Source organism: Heliangelus exortis, chromosome 30, assembly GCF_036169615.1.
Source record: "Heliangelus exortis chromosome 30, bHelExo1.hap1, whole genome shotgun sequence".
Taxonomy (NCBI): domain Eukaryota; kingdom Metazoa; phylum Chordata; class Aves; order Apodiformes; family Trochilidae; genus Heliangelus; species Heliangelus exortis.
The window spans coordinates 4,433,583-4,452,246 of record NC_092451.1 but is presented as its reverse complement, the minus strand read 5'-3'; the positions used below and the strand labels follow the sequence as shown (position 1 = coordinate 4,452,246).

Sequence of the window (18,664 nt, the reverse complement as noted above, 5' to 3'; positions counted from 1 at the left end):
CCATAACAGTACCAGTACCAGCATCACCTTCGCAGTAACAGAATCACCTTCCCAGTACCAGAACCAGCGTCACTGTCCTGGTACCAGTCCCAGCACCCTGCTTCACTCCAGCACCAGCATCACCAGCCCAGGAGAGGCACCCCGATTCTGCACCAGTACTGGTACTAACATCCCTACCTTGGTACCAGTTTCCCCAATACCGGCCCATGCTGATACCAGCACCTCCAGTACCACCATCCCCTCCCCATCCTGGTACCAAAACCCCTGGCACAAGCATCTCTACCATCCTGGTACCATAATCTAAGTACCAGCACCTCCAGTACCACCACCACCAGTACCGACCCACACAGTATCAGCACCCCCACTCCAGTGAGAGTAAACACCCCTCAGGATTTCCCCCCAGGGGACACCCAAGGACAGTTCAGCCACGGTTGGGAGCCGAAGTTTCTCCATGGAGAAGACAAAACCACCCCCAAAGTACCCTAAGTCCCTCTGTCCCCCCCTGTTCCCACCCCCATGGCAGGACACCAGAGCGACCCCCAACCCTTCTCCTTGGACACAAAAATCACCCCCAAAATATCATGGTTGGGATGGGAAATTGTTGGCATGGGAAACCATGACGGGGACGGGGAAACCATCATCACTTGGTGCCACCCTGGTGACACCACGGGTGGCCACAGCACCTCGGTCACTTTTCCCACTCCACATTTCCCCATCCCTGGGAGTTTTGTCCCGGAACGGGGACCCAGCCACACCAGGGCAGGATTTTCCAGTTTCTTCATTCCCAAGAGTGTGATGGAGAACAGCATCCCGTGCCTGGCTTGGAAAGATGCTGCCGGCTTGTGACAAAAATTAGGAGGAAAAAATGGGCAAAACCCCCGCAGGGATGAGCAGCAGCGCCGGGAGGAGGGAGGCGTGGGCAGGGCCGGCTCGACTCGCCCGGCTCCCGGGGAGCCCCGGGGCCGCCTGGGCAGAGGGGGGGCTGCTCCCATCCCACCCTACGCCGGGGAAATCAGGTTGAACCTCCCTCTTTCAAGCCAAGCCTGTAATTAAGCGCTGGGTCCATGATGAGGAACAGGATCCCACCCTGGGAAGGAGCCGGGGCTGCCTGGGGGTGTGAGGCAGGGACCGGCTGAGCCTGGAAAACTCATCTCATGATTCCTGCTCCCCAGCCAGGGGTTCCCGTCCATTTCCGTGTCTGTCCCCAAGTTTTCTCTTCACTTTCCCAGCCTCTTGGAGACCCACCTGAGGGTTGCCAGCCCAGCTGTCCCACGGCTCCGGATGCTTTTCCAAAGGGTGATTCAGCCCCGAAGGGATACGGGATCAACCCGCAAAGACCTTCCCATCCCCTGAGCCATGCCCAAACCCCAAATCCCTCCTCCCCAGGTGGCAGCGGTGGGGACAAGCACCCTCCAGACCGAGGTGAGAGAGTCCTCTCTCTCCAGAAAACCCCGGGAGGTTCTTTGCCATCAATTTTGGGAACAGCCTTGACCGCGGAGCCCCCGTGGGGGTGACTCAGGGATGCTCAGGGGTTGCGAAACAGGCCTGGGATAGTTTGGGAACCGCCTCCACGCCAAGCCCAGCCGCCCCGGGGAGCCCGTTGGGGGAACAAGCCACGGCAGCGTCTGGGCTTTGAGCGGAGCCTGACCCGTCAGGCAGGTTTGCCGGAGCTGGGAGAGACCCATCCGGAGCCGAGCATGCCCCTCCGCCCGCTCGCAGCCTGACGGAGCCCCTCGGCTCCCTCCTCGCCGCTGAAACCATGCGAGCAGCCGGGTTGCTGCTGGCTTGGGCACTGCTGCGTCCCGCCAGCACCCACCAGTGTCACCTCGCCAGCCCCGGGGGTGTCCTCCGCTTCACCGACACGCACGCCGAGATTCGGGTGCCGGCGCTGCACCGGGTGCCCAGCTCGCTCGATCCCCTCTACGGCCTCGTCCGGAGCTGCCTGGATCTCATCCAGCAAAACCCCCTGCCCACAGGTGAGCCCCAAGATGGGATCCGAGCACCACGAGTTCCAGGATCCCACCACCATGGGTGCTCGGATCTCACCACCACGGGTACTGGGACCCCACCAGAATGGGTGCTGGGATCCCATTGCTAAGGGTACTGGGAGACCATTCTTCCACAATCCCGCTGCCATGGGTGCCAGGATCCCACCACCACGTGTGCTGGGACCACCAGGGTTTTGCTGGCCGTGTTCCCTGTGTCTGGAGCTGCTCGGGGGCGATCTGTGTCACCTCATGGAGCAGGGTCCTGCCCCCACTCCCTATCCTGCACCCACTCCCCAGGAGGGAGGGTGGGGGGTGCATCAGTGGGATCCCATTTACTGGTGCCACGGTTTCTTTTGCAGAGCTGCTCAGAGCAGCCCTGAACGATCCTGGCTCCGTGCGGACATCACAGGTGAGCCAGGACGTGGGGATCCCCAGGGTCGGGACACCTGGAGCACCCCAAAAACCGGGTGCATCGGTGCCAGCCAGGCTCTCCCGTCATGTAGGTGGTGCAGTATGAGCTGGGCTACGTTGTCTGCGCCGCGGTGGCCCTGCTCTTCACCGTGGCCATGCCGGTGGCCGGGATGTGCTTCTGCTACTGCCGGAGCCGCCGGCGGTGCGGGGGCCGCCTCCGTGCCCACCGGCGCTCCCTGGGCTGCCGCCGCCACTGCCTGCTGGCCTGCCTGTCCCTCACCTCCCTCCTCATCCTGTGAGTGCCCCTCACCCCAGGGTGGGTGGGAAATGGCGGTCACAGGCGCCACAGGGTGGCTCTACCAGGGAGCTCTGTCACCTCCCGCTTGTCCCCGGCAGGATCAGCGTCATTTGTGCCTTGGTGACCAGCCAGAGGGTGAAGGCACAGATGGAGCCAGGGCTGGGGGCCGTGCCGGCCACCCTGCGCACCCTGCGGCAGCACATCGCCAACGTCCCTCAGGTGGGTCCACAAGTGACCTCCCCTGCCCCGGGCACGGGGTGTAGCCCTGGGATGGTCGGGTTTGCCTCCCGGAGCAGTTTGGTAGGCGAGGGAAGGTGGAGCTGCTGCACTGAAGATGTATTTTGAATAGCAACGTGGGGCTCCCTCCCCTCCCGGCGGTTGCCAGCCCCGGCCGACCGGCTCCTCTCTCCTCGCAGGGCGTGCAGATGGTGGTAGACCAGTTTGAAGTGCCTCGACAGCAGATCATCTCTGACCTGGGTGGTAAGCACCGTGCTGGGCAGCGGCAGGCATCATCCTGAGCTTCCCAAGGGGACGAGATACTGAGGGGGGGCTCAATGCCTTGCAGGGCTCAGCCGGAGCGTGGGGCTCTCCATCCACGCGCAGCTGAAGGCCATGACCTACACGGCGTTGTTGGACCTGCAGGACAGGGCCGGAGGTAGAGCCGAGCGCGGTTCTCCCCCGGGGTGGGTGCTGGAGCCTGGCCGGAGAGCTGGGGCAGCCGAGTGGAGCAGTGTGAACTAGCCCTGGGCTTTCTCTTTAAGACCTACAGACCTCGCTGCACCATTTACAGATTCTCGACAAGACGGCGCGGGCGCTGGCGTCGGCGCGGGCCGAGCTGGAGCCGGCGTTGCGGGAGCGGCGGCGCCGCGTGGTCGAGCTGTTGGACGACCCGCGCTGCACCTCCTGCGCCAGCGTCCTGGGCAGGGCACAGAGCCTGGAGCTGGGAGCTGACTACGGCAAGGTGGGATGGGGTGCTGGTGGCCCGGCATCACCCCCTTGGCAGCCCCCAAGGTTCATGGGTCGCTTCTTCCACCCTCAAGGTGCCGTCGGTGGAGAAGGTTTTAAAGGCGTTGGCCGGTCTGCCCCGCAGTGACTTTGCGGAGATGATTCGCCAGGTTGGAGGGGTTGGGGGGGGGGGGGGGGGGGGAAGAAGGAGGTGGTGGTGCTGGTGGGCAAGACCTGGCCAAGCCACTCAGCACCCTGTCTTACCTCACAGGGCAATGGCACCTTCAACTCCATCCCAGAGCTGGCTGTGGAGAGGATGGCGCAGGTCATCCAAGGTGAGCGGGACAAATGGAGCGAGCGGAAACACCCTCTGTGGGGTGAATTCCAGTGTGGGGACATGTGGTGGAACGTGGGGGACAATCTGCCTCTCCAGCAAACCCTTGGCCTTGCAGATCTTCGGGAGGAGATGGCCCGTGTGACAGAGAAGGTGCAGTCCATTGCTGATGGCTTCCCCCTACCCGAGTACACCCAGCCGGTCAGCCAAGCCCTGCTACAGGCAGAGGACAGGAGTCAGCCCTACCTGCGGGAGGTGAAGCGCTTCGAGCACTACAGGTGACACCCGGGAGCACCAAGGAGTGCAAGGGGTGCAGCAGAGATGGGTGCTGAGCACTCCCCCGGTCCCCAGCTGGTGCATCCACCCCGTATCTCGAGGCTGTGTTCTGCTGCTCTTTCTTCCAGGTGGATCGCAGGCACTGTGCTGTGCTCCATCATCCTCCTCATCCTCACCTGCAATGTGACAGGGATGGCCCTGGGGGCTTATGGGCTCTCCAAGAGGGAGGACCCAAGTGACTACGAGTGCCGAGGAGAAGCTGGTGCAAAGTTCCTCCTGGTGTAAGCATCTCTCTCGTGACCTGGGGCAGGGGGAGCTGCTGCCATCTCCAACTCCCCCAGCAAAAAAAAACAAACCAGAGGGACAAAGCCAAGGGAGGAACCCAGAGCTGGCCGAGGTGGAAAGCTTTTGAAGCCACCGCCTATGCCAGCAGGTTTGGGAGAAGCTGCTCCTCCCTTGGAGCTGGCAGCTCCCACATCCCAGCCCCGCTGCCCAGCACACCCCATTCCCTTTCCAGGCGTGCCCGGGCACAGGAGGGAGCCGCAGGGCTGCAGCCAGCCAGGGCAGGTCCTCACAGGCTTTTTCTGCCCGTTTGGGTCTGCAAAGCCACCACCAGCACCTCCTCTCCCTCTTTCAGTGGCGTGGGCCTGGCTTTCCTGTTCTCCTGGCTCCTCACCCTCTTGGTTTTTGCCACCTTTCTGGTTGGGGGCAATATCCAGACACTGGTTTGCAGGAATTGGGTCAACCAGGAGATTTATAAGGTAGGTGACCAAGCATCCACGCATCGCCCCACAAATCTCTGCTTGCATGCACCAAAATGCCCCCAAACACCCTGTGTTCTCACCCTAAACCCACCTGGAAAAGCCACATCCTAAACAAGAAGATAAAGTTTAAGATTAGGTGCTTGGATTTGCATCATAGAATGGCTTAGGTCTGGAGGGACCTCAGAGATCATCTGCTCCAACCAGGGAGTTGGCAGGGATGCCTCTTATCTAGACAAGGTTACTCAAGGTCTCATCCAACCTGGCCTTGAACACTGCCAGGGAGGGGGCAGCCACAATTTCATTGGACAACCTGTTCCAGTGCCTCACCACCCTCAAATTAAGGAATTTTTTCCTTATATCCAACCTCTTTCCTTATATCCAACCTCTTTCCTTATATCCTCCCCTCTTCAGGTTTGAAACTATTTCCCCTCGTCCTCTCACTATACACCCGTGGCAAAAGCCCTACCCCAGCTTTCTTGTGGGTGCCCTTCAGATATTGGAAGGTTGCTATAATTGCCCTCATGCTGTTAATTCACTTGAATTGATGATGTTCCTACTTGAAGGACCCCTGTCCTGCAGTCCTCAGGGATCTCTGGGGTGCTGGGGGCAGTGGCAGGCTGCAGCGGGGCTGGGAGCAGAGTCAGGAATGGGATCAGGGCTTGTCCCACGACATAGGTCCCTGCACAGGGCTGTCTGCTGCTTTTGCTCTGAGCCCTGCCCAGGAAGGCTCTGCAATTGGGATTCTAAATTAAAAAAAAAAAAACACAAAAAAAACAAAAACAAAAAAAACCCCAAAAAACCAAAGGGAAGATGAGCTCTGGCTGGGATGGAGAACACCAGGACACACCTGTGAGGGCAGAGCACCCCCAAAATAATTGCTGGGCATGTCTGTGATTGCCCTTGACCCTCTGTTTTGCCTCCTGTTTGGCCCAGTTCATCGACACCCCTGGGAACCTGCCTTCATCCATGAACCTCACCCACCAGCTCAACCTCAGGAGGGATTCCAACCTCAGCACCGCGTACCGGTGGGTGCCCACCCCTGTCCCCCCATGTCACAGGGCTGATTCAGGGGCAACTCACCAACCCCCCTTTGCCTCCCAGGGAGTGCAAGAGCGGCGCAGGGCTGTGGGAGGTGCTGCAGCTCGACAGGTCCTACGACCTGGATGAACACCTGAAAAACCCCAAGGTGAGGGCTGGCTCCAGCTGGAGCTTCTGGCAACGGCATGAGGATGCAGGAGCTTCACTGGGGTTACTGGGATGGAAGTGCCTGGCCCCAGCCTTGCAGCCTGGCCCTCACCTCCCCCTGCAGTACACAGCGGGGTTCCAAAAGCGCCTGGGGGACTTCACGGCTGAGCTGGGTGAGGTGCGGCTCCTGCGCAGCGAGGGCAGACAGGACCTGGAGACCTTTGCCCGCAGTGGCCTGGATGAGGTGGACTATGGGAGCTTCCAGGAGGAGGTGAGGGGGGCAGAGGATCACAGAATGGGTTGGGTTGGAAGGGACCTTAAAGCTCATCCAGTTCCAACCCCTCCCACCAGCCCAGGGTGCTCCAAGCCCCATCCAACCTTCAACACTGCCAGGGATGGGGCAGCCACAGCTTCCCTGGGCAACCAGAGGCTCAGCACCCTCACAGGAAAGAATTTATTCCTAATGTCCGATGTCAGTCTCCCCTCTTCAGTCTGAAACCATTTCTCTTTGTCCTCCCCTACACACCCATGTAAAAAGCCCTACTCCAGCTTTCTTGTAGGCAAAGGGACACTCTTGTTGGGATGATCATGAGGAGCTGGCTCCCTCTGTCGTGGGCAGCATGTGGCCCAGGCACACTGGGATCAGCTTCCAGGGCTGGATTCTGGGCAGTGACCTACTCCATCTTCCCCCAGATGAAAAACCCCGTGGTGCAAACCAGCCTCCCTGGCTTGGCAAGGAACCTTGAGGGGCTACAGAAAATGCAGGTGAGCAGCAGGGCAGGCAGTGGGGGTGTTTGTGCCCCAAGGGACATTCTCACCCTGCTGTGTCCCCTGGCAGAGGAACAGCACAGTGGCAGGGCGTCTGGCCACTGAGGCCCAGGCCCTGTGGCAGATGCAAAACTCCACAGTCCGATCACAGGAGGCTTTGGTGGTGAGTCTGTGAGGGTCTGATGGCTCATGGTGGGGGTGGTGTCCCCATGAAAGAGAGGACGGGGACTTTTGCACTCTTCTCACCTCCTTATCTCGCAGGCAAAGCTGGGGGAAAGTGTCCAGTTCCTCTCCCGCTTGGCACCACATCTCCAGGTACTTGGTGGTTTCTTCCAGCTCAAAAAAAAAAAAAAAAAAAAAAAAAAAAGGTGTCTCCTGGGTCCCACCTGCCAGAGCCCCCAAAATCCAGTTACAGGGTGATGGGAGAGCCAGGAAAAATGCCACCCAGGGGGAGGGGAATCAGTCTCCTTTAGTACTTTGATTTGCTGCTGTGAGTCAGAAATCCCCCTGCAGCCCCCAGGGCACCTCAGAACCATCCCACAGCGTTTGATCTCACCTGCCCTCCCTAACCAGGAGGTTTATCTGCTCTGGGCAGGTCCCTCTTTCCCTGCTCTCCAGCAATTAGACCCAACTCCCAGCACCCCTGGGGTACCCACCCTGCTTCTCGGGGCTCTAAGGATGCTCTGCCCTTCCTGTGCTTCCCCAGGAGCGGGTGAAGACGACACTGGCCACCACGGCCTCGGTGGAAGCCCGGCTGCCTGTACAAGCCCAGCAGATCCTCCGGCAGGTGAGGATTAGCTTTTGGGCTAAAACAAAATTCCCCATAGGCAGAAAGAAAGAGTGAGAACAGGGAACTGCAAGAGCACCTGAAGGCTCCAGCCATCATTTCCAAACCTGACATTTAGCCCAGAGCTGGCTAGAACAGGGCTGGGAAGTGCAGTGTCTGTCACAGGCTGGACTTGACGATCTCAGAGGTCTTTTCCAGCCTCAATAATTCTGTGATTCCCCCATGCCTCCTTCCTTCTGCCCAGGAGATTGGCTGCTTCACGAGGAAGGAGCTGCGGTATTTCACACAGTACCTCAACTGGGTCGGGCAGACGGTAAGTCCTGCCTGTGCCACGCAGGGGATTCTGCAGGGCCAGGAGCCCCTCCAGATGCCGTGTGCAAGGCCCCGAGGCAGCCAGATGCATCCCCCTGAGCCAGGAGTGGGTTCATGCCTCGTCTCCACTCCTTGTTGCAGCTGAGGGAAGATGTGGCCTCGTGCCAGCCACTCGCCACAGCCCTGGACAACGGGCGGGTGATCCTGTGTGACCGCATCGCTGACCCCTGGGTAAGAATCCCACCCTTCACAGGGGTCCGGTGGGGACCTGTGTGGTGCAGCACCCAACCACCACCCAGCATTAATTTGGGGCGACCGGGACTTCTATCAGCCCTGGACCAGCCACCACAGGACTCCCCAGACTCCTCCACAACTCCCTGGTGCAGCTCAGTGGGTATGCCCCTGCTCTCTCCTTGCAGAATGCTTTCTGGTTCAGCCTGGGGTGCTGCACCTTCTTTCTCATCCCCAACATCATCTTCGCCATCAGGCTCACCAAACACTTCCGCCCCATCCGCAACCGGCTCATGTAAGGACGGGCACAAGGGAGGATGCAAGGAAGGGAGATTTGGGCTCCTTCCTAACCCCTTAATGTTTTTCCCCATTCCTTCTGCAGCTCTACGGGGTCAGAGGAGACCTGTCCCTTCCACATCCCCCGTGTCACCGCGCTCAAGCTCTAGGACAGGGGTCTGTGGGGTGAAGCAGCATGCCCTGTGCCCTAAGAGCTCCCATTAAACTTGTGTCCAAGTGCTACAGGGCTCTGGGTCCCTCTGACATCTCCCAGGGCTCCGGGTCCCTCTGACATCTCAAAGATCTCTGGGTCCCTCTAACATCTCACAGGGCTCCAGGTCCCTCTGACATCTTTCCCTCCATGTCTGAGCATCCTTCCCAGACATGGGGCACACATCTCCATGCTCTGTGGGGCTCCAGGTCCTTCTGGCATCACTTCCTCAGTGTCCTTCAGGGTCTGAGCATCCTTCCCAGGCATCCCCATGCTCTGTGGGGCTCCAGTGTCCTCCAGTCCCTCCAATGTCTCTTCTTCCACCACCTTTGGAGGCTGAGCACCCATCAGGAATGCTTCCAGAGCCTGGCTGATCCAGGGCACAGGGAAAGAAAGGCTCCTCACAGCTCTTGCCAGCATCCAGCGCTCCCCTCACAGACCCCACAGGGAAGGACACCCACCCACTGCCCCACGGTGCCTCCCCAAAACCCAGGACCCCCGGCAGGAGCACATTAAAGTCCTCCCCACCCAACCCCACCAGCACCTGTTTTATTTCGTCGCTCTCCTTTTTCCTCAGGAAACCCGTTCAGGCCCGGCAGGAGCAACACGAACCCGGCCCGCTAGCTCCATGGCTTCGGAAGTGCCGGGCCCAGAGCCGGGGTCTGCCCTGCGGGCCAGGCCGGGCCGGGATCGGCTTTGCAGGGGGGGGGAAAAATCCGTGGCCGACGAGTCCCCCGGGCCGGGATTTGTGCGAGAAGAACCGGGGGAGGAGGCTGACGCGGTGCCGAGGCTGGGCGGGCTCCGGGCCCGCTGGGGCTGAGGGGAGGCCGGGGATGGGGAAGCTCGGGGACCTTGGGGCATGCTCCGAACACCCCCGGATTAACAGGGTGCTGTTAATTAGAGCTTATTAGAGGTGGAGTGTCGGGGGTAGTTCCTGGAGGAAGCCCAGGGAAGGCCTCGGACTCCCGGTGTGAAATTAAATGCTTTGCATTTAAATCCTTCACATCCCCCCCTATCCCCTCCCCGGTTTCAAACCGCGTTCTCTGGTCAGCAAATTATTTACAAAATTTGGACAAATGGTTCCAAGCAAAGAAGGGTTTCCCGGTATTACCCTCACCAAAACACTCCCTGCTTGCTAACCGGCAAGAGAAGATTTTAATGCATTATTAAAAAGCTACTGCTAACCCTGAGCCAGCAATAATGTCTAAAATGCCCGTTTTATGCATTATTTAGGTTATTGCTGCCTCAAGCCAGCTGGTTCTTTGCAGGTTTTGCCTGCAGAGGTCAGCACTGCAAAGGCTTTTAAAGCAAAGGGGTTTGGGGGGCTGAAGCCCAAAGGTTTTCTGCAGGAACCCCCATGCCCAAGGGGTCCTCAGCCCATCTGGGAACTATCGAGTGGTGTCACCTGCAAAAAACAGCTTTAAAAATGGAGTATTGTGTGGTCAGGGGAGGTGTGTGGTGGGGAGAATTGAGGGTGGTACCTGGGATTCAATCAGAAAATCCATCTGTGACTCCTCTGCTCCCAGCTCAGTGTTGTTCCAAGGATTACAAGCATGGAATTCTGTGATAAATCAAGCTGAAAGCTCTGCCTCATTGTTATAAGCTCCTCTCAACACTAATGCTACGTTTTAAATGATTCCCGCTATGTGGTGCACAAGAGCAAAGGGATTATCTCCCATAAATGCAGTAATACTTGTTTAGCTGATTAAAAAATTATACAAATTTGCAAACTGGCCAAATTCAGCTGATTCTTCTTCCTGAAGTTATTTCTTCTGTCTGGGTCACAATAAATAACAGATAAGCAGACACTAAGCAATAAATAACAGATAAATTCCCGCCCTGCCCCCCCCCCCCCCCCCCCCAAATAAATGTATAGTACAAATCTGTGTTGTCACTGCTGCCACGTTTGTTTCCTGCCTGGGAGTTGGATTAAAAATGTGAGTGGTTGCAGCTCCATGTGAATAGCAAATCACCAACAAACGATCCAGAAAATGGTCCCAAACCAACTAAAGGGCACTTTATTTTTTAGGGGAAAAAAAATAAACCAGGGACAAGCCGGATAATGATTCCTCACCCAAGGCCACAGTTTATAACCCCAATGCCTCCCCAAAGGGTCCCTCTGAGAGGCATAGGCCAGCACACCTTTGTCTCTGCTTGTATTGATCAATTAAAGACAAATTAGCCCATTTCCAGCTCCTGGGTGTGGTATTTTGGGGTGAAAACTGGGTTTTCCTCTCTTGGCTTGTCTGGGATCCATGGTCTGTGTAGTTACAGGGACTTCACTTGATTGGTGATTAAACCCCATCACATCTCCTCCTCTCTTGAAATTCAACTCCTGCAGCACCTCACCCAGCACATCTCCCCCCTGCTTGACCCATTGACCCCGGGAGACCTCTATAATTAATAAATATCAGATTAATAATTCAAAGGCTGGAGGGCAGTGGAGTTCTCAGCTCTTTGTGGCTGAGAGCCAGGAGCTCTGCTCAGCTCAGGTGCTGTTCCCCACCAACACCTATTTCAAGACATAAATTGCTCTCCTGTATTCCCAGAATTAAGGACAAATACAGGAAAAAGTGTTTGCAGCCAATTCTGTCAGAACCAGCCTATTTCTGGAATTAAAATAGTGTCCAGGTTTGCTATTGTTGTATCATTTCCTTTTTGTTATTTTCTTCCCATTTTTCAAGAGCTCCATCCTCCTTTTTTTTTTTTCTTTTTTTCTTTTCTTTGCCAGGAAAAGGACCCACGACCTCCTCCATCTGCTTTTCTCATCGCCCCCTGAAAAAACAGCTCAGAAAAACTTCACTATGAAACAGCTGCTGTGAAGAATTGTTCAAAAGTTTGTTCCCAACCCAGTCCCCAGATTGTTACTTTTTTGAGATGCTTGGGCAGGAGAACTCCAGCCATCTATGAGGGAGCAAGAAGACCCCAGTTCTCAGCTTTATTTAATTTCAGACAAGGAATTGCCATCATTATATCAAATTTTCCTTTCTTTTTTTTGACCTAATGAATCCTTCTCAGAACAACCCAAGCTCCCAAAGCTTTGTCACAATTCCCAGAAGCTCTTCTCCCTCTTCTTTTATTTTTACCATGACAAACTCCTTGGAGCATCAACACCACAAAAATATTTTGGACCACATAGATATTCCAGGCCAGAACATGGACAAGAAAACATCTTGGGAAAAAGAAACTGTTATGTTATGAATGCTAATTATTTTTTGCTGTTTAACTGCTGCAGGTGGGGCTTTGCTCTCAGGAAACCTCCTTGCACCAAGCCTGGTGTGAACAATTTGTCCCCCAGCTCAGGGGGCAAATCATTATCAGGTCAGGATAAGCAGCTGGTCCTGACCCTTTGCTGTAAATACAGAATTAATTTCCTCCAGTTTCTGTCCTTTGATCATTATGCTCTCCCTCTGGGCTTGCTGAGAAATGTGCTGCAAAACAAGCCAGAGGCCAAGGTCACTGGAGCTGCTGGGAAAAGGCTACTTTCAGGTTGGGTTGTTCCACCAGATACAGCTTTAGGAAAGCTTTTTTTTCCAGCTGGAAAAAAAAAATTCTCTCTTTGGCCCCCCACTGGAGCAAAACATCACTGCTCAGGCTGGGGTTTGTCCTCCAGTGCTGCTCCCACAGGTGGGTTCATAGCACAGTTTCTCTTCATCATCTTATAAACCATTTTCTTGCCCTCTCCAAGCATCACTAGATAAAACACTTTGCAGGCTTTGCAGCCTGGGGGTGACACCTCTAGTTTCTTAGCTCTTGGTGGCATGGAGATGGTGGCAAATCCCAACCCCTGAAAAGCCTGTGGGCTTCTTCCCTTGGAATTCAAGCCCTCTGCTCAGGTTTACCAGGATTTTTGTCACACTGACTTTTCCCACACAGGCTGCAAGCCACGGCATTGACCATTGGGAGGTGGCTTTGCAGTAGTGAAACATCTCCACTCCAGGCTGTATTATGGACCTATTGTGCATCATCTTGGCTGTTTAGCCCCCAAAAAATGGCTGGCTGGGGAAAAGACCTCATAGTAAAATGCTTCCTTTTCCACACCCTGGTCAAAACTCAACTTCCATATCCAGACTCAGCTTGATTTCTGAAGGCAGCCACCCCTATAGCATGATTTCAGGTCAGAAGCAGGAATATTTTCTGGGGTTTCCCATCATGCTGCCTAAGGGTGAGTAAAAATAACAACCCCAAGTACATTGTGCTCTTGTAACCTATCACATCTGCTCTGGAAATACCTCAGGGGAGACAAATCTCTTTTTTTTTTCATAAATAAAAGCAATCTCCAGTGCCTACAAGCTCTGGCTGAAAACCAGCTGTCATCCCTGGAGGGAACCTTCTGAGCAGAGACCAAGCAGCACTTATTTACACCAGAGAGAAAGAATTTATGGTGCTGAAGCTGTTTCTCTATCCTTCCCATCCCTGAGGTAGCCATGGAGATGGCTACAGAGAGCACTGTGCCCATGACAACTCTACACAAGCAGCTTCCCAGCAGCCTCCTCTCTCCCCGGGCTTTTGCTCATGCCAGACAAGGATTATTGCCTTGGTTTTTGCTCCCACACAGGCAATGGTAAAGCTTTTCCCCATCAGCAGCTCCCCTTCCAAGAGAAAAGGGTGGAAAATGAAATGTATAGAGCAGATTTGACAAATAATGCCTGAATATTTGGTGTATAATCTCTCTTTGGTATAAAATAGCAACCTGATCAGCATAAGCTTCATAAAGAACATTTAATTTGTTGCTTTAGGGGAAAGAAAAGCTTTTGACTGAGTCACACAATATCTTGGGTCACCGTCCCAGCTGGGACATGCTTCAAAAAAGAGATGGAAAGTGCACATCACCCACAAAAATGTTTCAATAGATTAAAACTCCCTTTATGGTGAAAAATCTGGCCCAGTTTCCCCTGTGGGTACACGTTTCCCAAGCCCAGTTGGTCTTACTCTCATTTATGCTTGGGGAAAAAAAAAAAAAAAAAAAAAAAAAAAGGGTGAAATCTCAGTCCTGGGAACCCTTTCTAGGAGGAAAAAACTAGGGTGGAAACATACTCACTGGCTGAGCTAAGAGGATGTTTCGTGAGTAAGTTGGTTTTAATCATCTCATCCTCCCTGAGCACATGGGTTAGAAACCAGGTCAGGGGATGTGAAAGCTCCAGTGCTTCTCAGGTGTATAAACAAGGCCAAGACCTGGACCAAAATTCTGTATATAAAAGAGAAATGTGTCACTAAAAATAAAATTTAATACTTCTTTTAAATATTTCTCCATCTCCAACCCAGTCCTCGTTTCAGTCTATTGCTTGACTTTTTATTTCCAGGGCTTCAGTTTTTCCCCATCTCACCCCCCAGCCCATTTTCCCACTGGGACAACTCATTTCTCCTGCCTTTTTCCCCAGCTGGGAAATCCCCAGGGATCCCTCCACCCATCCCACCTCTGCGAGAAGCCGCTTCTTGCCTGCGGAACACAAGGTTTAAACCCATCAGCCAGGATTTCAGCACACTCCTGCAAACTCCTGACACCCAGCTGACACATTCCCAGATGGGAATAATTCCCTGGAATGAAATCCAAGTCTGGCAGGGATGACTGATGTCAAAACAATGAAAATGGGAGCATTTTTGCCCATCCTGGCTGTGCACAGGTTTATTTTTAAGACGGTGACCTCAGCTCAGCTGTGTTATGTCACCTCCTGATCTCAGAAAGTCTTCTGAAGGGGATTGCAAGTTAAAAATAAGTGTGCGTGTGGGGGGGGGGAGGAGAGGCAAAGGAAAGCCTAGAGGTGAGTCATGTGTTAAAAACCCAGTGCTGAAGGGGAAAAAAAATACCAATATTCAGCTTTTCCTGTGAAGGAGCCAAGTGGTAACGCTCCAGGCAGGGAAGTTGCTGGGAAACTGGATTATACCATGGCTGGGGAAGTTATTTGTTCCCTTGGCTTTATGGAGGAGAAGTGGGGTTTTAGAAGAGTTGTTGATGCCTGTCAGAAAAACAGGAGCTGTATTGAGAAGGAAGGAGATAAGGAGCCCTTTCTGCCTCCTCCCCAGACACAGCAGGGAATTGTTCAGCCCCAAGGCACAGCGTGGCATGGGACAGAGTTATTCTGAACCCAAATGCTGGGCTAAACCCAAATGGGACAGCAAACAACTTCCTCAGATAAGCAAGACTTCTCCCATTTCCCATCAATTAATCCAGGGAGGCTCAAATACCCAAACTTGATTTTTTCCCTTCTTTTTCTCACCCCGACAAGAAAAATTATTTCCAATAAAGGAGTTTTAACATTTTTGGGTTTGTTTTTTTTAAATAAAAGCTGTTGTTTTACCTTCTAGCTCACCTGGGTGATGCCCACAAGCCTGGGAGGGGTGGATGGCACATTATTGGGAGCTGTTCCTTATCCAGGTTGTCTCCTAAAGTCCCAGAGTATCATCAGGAAGGCATCATCCTGAAGGCAGGGAGAGTCCCATCCATAAGGAGCTTAGGCTGGGAATAGCAGGAGCAGAGGTATGGATACCCTTAATCCAATTGCAGCAGCTGGATGAACATTTTTAGCCTTTTTAAGACAATTGTCTAATAATAAAGAGCAGGATGGTCCATGTGGCCTCTAATATTTTTCTCTCAGTTGCCAGTCCCTGCAGAAGATAAATCAGTATTAAATTAATTTCGTTAATCCACTTCCTCAAGTACCTAGCTTCATCTCTGGAGCAAAAGGAAAAAATTACTTGACTTATTTGTTGCTTTCTTCCCCTAAAGCCCCTTTCAAAGGTCTCTTGCTGGAGCCTCCCACCAGCAGGAACCTGTTCCTGTGACTCACATCTCTCCATGACCTAAAAAAAGACCTCAGTGGTGAGGAAAGAAGATAGGTGAGGAGGGGGGGGAAATACAAACCCCTCCCTGGCTGCAAGGAGGCTCACTTACTAGAGCAGTCATAATGGGATTTATATTAATAAACTGATTTATTTTTTCCATGATAGCTCTGCACAGAACTGTATCTGTCTAAAGAAAAACCCCAAATAAATACCAAAAAACCCACCCAACCCCATCCTAGGAGAAGCATAAGGTGGGAAAACATGGAGAAAACATGGAAAGGTGGAAAGTTTGGGTTGTGTTTTTACTTTTTCCCTCCTCCTTGGTTCCTCTCCTGGCAAGTCCTTCATGCCCTAACATGCCCCCAGCATTAGAGACTCACCAGGACTTTTCCTCTCCACCTCTGTGGGTGGTGTAACCCTGGATGGGAGGGGATTTGAAGTCCTGTCTCTGCCGATTTTGCCTCCAGGCCCCTTTCAAACCTTTTTTCTTATTTATATATTTTTTTTCTTTTTACAGGTCGCCAAGAGCCCAGGGGAAATGTCACCCCTAAAGCTTTCCTCTCCTGCAGTTTAGTCCAGAATCATGCTGCGGGGAAATATCACTATGCAACACAAAGAAAAAACTTTTTCTATTAAAAATGGGCCAAAAATGACCTTTCTTTTCCCTCAGAAAAGATTTTCCCCATCTTGAAGTCTGCAGGGCTGCAAGTCCCAGCATAGCTTTAACCCATGCAATGAAGCCCCCACCACTGAAAAACAGATGTAAAATACCCTAAGAAGACGTCAACTTTTCAATGATATACTAAAGCATTTTTGCTTTAGGTTAGGAAGCAAGTGTCCCCCAGAGCTGCCATCACCCCACTTATTTCCCAAACTGTCTTTTCCCTGCTCGCATCCAGGCAGGAGTCAAATATTAGTGAGATGTCACATTCTCAAGAAAAAAACAAGGTGAGGATTTTTTCTTCTGAGAGACTTTTTCCTTGGGGAGACCAGAAAACAAATCAAGTTTTTGCAAAATATATTTCATTAACTCCCCTGAACAAAAAGGGGTATTTTTGGTTTGGATTTTTTTTTTTTTTTTTTTTTTTCCTTTGGAGGATTTAAAGAGGTTATTTTAGGAGCTAAATGTGGTGTGAGATGGGGTGACCCTGGATTGTTTTGCCAGCTCCAGGGAGCATGGGGACAGGCTGGAGGACTTCATTTTTACCTCCAAACCTCACCAAATTACCCACAGACCCAGTAAATCTCCCACAAACTCTCTAATTCAGCTAATTCTCCAAGCCAGTCCAGAATTATGTGAGTAAAAAAATCATTCTGCATGAATGAAAACCCAAGGAAAAAAAAAAAAATCAATAAGAAGAAATGAAGCAGGGTCAGGTGAACCCAGGTCCTTTCCCAGCTCACCATTACACCAAAGTCATAATTTTAAAAAAATTATTTATTTATTTTTAAATGTGAAAAAAAACCCATTCCATTAAAGCTTTCTAAGATGGCAGGAACCTCCCATTGCATTTACCACCCCATTATCTCTTTCACTCCCCCATTGCTGCTTGAGCTGTGGCTAAAGAAGGGCCAAACCTCCAGCTCAGATCAATGCAGCTCTTGGCTTGCTGCCCTCAGAAATTTTACCCTGGAGCTGCCGAAGGAACCATGTGGCACGTGGCTCCCTCAAAGAAATACTGCCTAGGGTGGTTTGAGTGCTGTTAACGTCCACCAGGAATTAAAAATTAATTAAAAAGTCAAATGGGTGCTCTGCTTTGCAGCTGGGAAGCAACAGAGTTCCCCAAACAAGACCAGAAATAGATTCTGATGGAAATGCATTGCTCTATGTATTTTAGGTAGATAATATGAAATTTAATCTCATGGATAAATCCTGATTTTTAGAAGCCATGAGTGAATTCATTCCAACCATTCCCTTCCCAGGGCTATATTTCTCTTTTTTTATGTATTTTATGGATTTTTAATGGATTTTATGTAGCCCACTGAAGAGCTTCAAACACAACCAGGGAAGCAGGAGCCACCTGTGCATGAAATAAATATGCCTGTGTATGGCAGGAGAGCCCTTCAGCAGGCTCTCTGACCTTAATCCTGGCCCTGCTATTTAATTTTCTCCTTCAGAAATTCAGATGGAGATCTCACTGCTGCAGCCAATGACCCAGCACAGCCCATTTCCCTGCTGGACAGAAACTAGTACGTATAAATTTTTAAATATAATCCATCCAAGTGGATAAACAATCAGATGGAGCATCGGGAAGGAAATCCTCTTTACATCCAGATATGCCATGTGGTCCAGCGGTGGGTCCTGGCCTGGCTATTTCAGGCAGGAAAACCTCAGGAGGGTTTTGGTTCTGCCATGAAGAATGTTTCAAGCTTCCTTTGCATCTCCCAGCTCCCATCCAAGTACCCAGACCCACATCCAAGTACCTAGACTTGGGATGGACTATTTATGATAGCCCATCCTATCCCCAAAGGATGGGAATAACTCCCCTTCCTGGTCTTTAGGTCTCTGGATCCACACAGGCCCTCCAAAAAAAAAGGCCATAAAAGCCCCAGCCCAGCAGGAACATACAGTAGAATTTTTAACTGCAGTCCAGGAGGTTTCCTCCTCTTAAATATCAGGGTGCCTCAACATAAAGCTCAACCACTCTGTGCAGGAGTGAGTTTTACTGCTCTAGAACCAGAGAAACCTTGGAAGACAAATTCATCCTTTCCTCTGGAGCTCTGAGTCTATTTTGGTTTTTATCCATCAACCCACAGAGAAGCTCTTGGTTTCACAGGATAAGGGGTTCAGAGCTGCAGCTGTCAGCTGCTAAAAGCATCATTGCCTTTCCTACAACCCCAATGCCAGGAATTCCAAACCAGCCCCAAACCCCACTAACCCCATCAACATTTCCAGAATAAATCATCCAAGTGCTGCAATATTCCAAAATCTCCACGCCAGCCCCAAGCTCCCCCAGTTTCATCAGTATTTCCCAAATAAACCATCCAAGCACTGGGATTTCTCAAAAAATAGCTCCAAACTTACCTGATTTCATCAACATTTCCCAGATAACTCCCCCCCCCTCGCCCCCCAGGGCTTGCAGTCTTCCCACATT

General features: G+C 52.5%; 1 protein-coding gene and 1 long non-coding RNA gene across 4 annotated transcripts; one reads left to right on the top strand and one right to left on the bottom strand.

Annotated features, from left to right (window-relative positions):
• Positions 1–1,570: 1,570 nt before the first annotated feature.
• Positions 1,571–9,318, top strand: PROM2 (prominin 2). 2 transcript variants are annotated; one of them, XM_071728996.1, is made up of 24 exons: positions 1,571–1,976; positions 2,348–2,397; positions 2,492–2,694; positions 2,796–2,916; positions 3,114–3,177; positions 3,263–3,352; positions 3,459–3,658; positions 3,738–3,812; positions 3,914–3,977; positions 4,095–4,254; positions 4,381–4,533; positions 4,890–5,013; positions 5,950–6,041; positions 6,118–6,202; positions 6,326–6,472; positions 6,895–6,966; positions 7,040–7,132; positions 7,231–7,284; positions 7,676–7,756; positions 8,001–8,069; positions 8,210–8,299; positions 8,488–8,594; positions 8,682–8,829; positions 8,914–9,318. In XM_071728996.1, exons 1-23 carry the CDS (start codon positions 1,760–1,762, stop codon positions 8,743–8,745), a joined length of 2,475 nt encoding a protein of 824 aa, XP_071585097.1. In that variant the 5' UTR covers positions 1,571–1,759; the 3' UTR covers positions 8,746–8,829; positions 8,914–9,318. The 2 variants fall into 2 exon arrangements, with proteins under 2 accessions (XP_071585097.1, XP_071585096.1); XM_071728995.1 differs by lacking the exon at positions 1,571–1,976 and having other exon boundaries at positions 1,983–2,397.
• Positions 9,319–10,737: 1,419 nt separating this feature from the next.
• Positions 10,738–16,612, bottom strand: LOC139788943 (uncharacterized). Of its 2 annotated transcripts, none has more exons than XR_011722989.1 (4): positions 15,488–16,612; positions 15,098–15,392; positions 13,828–13,974; positions 10,738–11,180 (listed from the first exon to the last, which is right to left on the bottom strand). It is a non-coding gene; the product is annotated as an uncharacterized lncRNA (long non-coding RNA). The 2 variants fall into 2 exon arrangements; XR_011722988.1 differs by lacking the exon at positions 10,738–11,180 and adding an exon at positions 13,490–13,729 and having other exon boundaries at positions 15,488–16,611.
• Between the last annotated feature and the right edge of the window lie 2,052 nt (positions 16,613–18,664).

Bases quoted from the DNA above. Each gene is read 5' to 3' on its own strand.
- PROM2 (XM_071728995.1), top strand. From the start codon at position 2,074: ATGGGTGCTGGGATCCCATTGCTAAGGGTACTGGGAGACCATTCTTCC. The intron at 2,398-2,491 runs GTGAGCCAGGAC...CCCGTCATGTAG, and splicing joins GCTCCGTGCGGACATCACAG to GTGGTGCAGTATGAGCTGGG. The intron at 6,042-6,117 runs GTGGGTGCCCAC...TTTGCCTCCCAG, and splicing joins AACCTCAGCACCGCGTACCG to GGAGTGCAAGAGCGGCGCAG.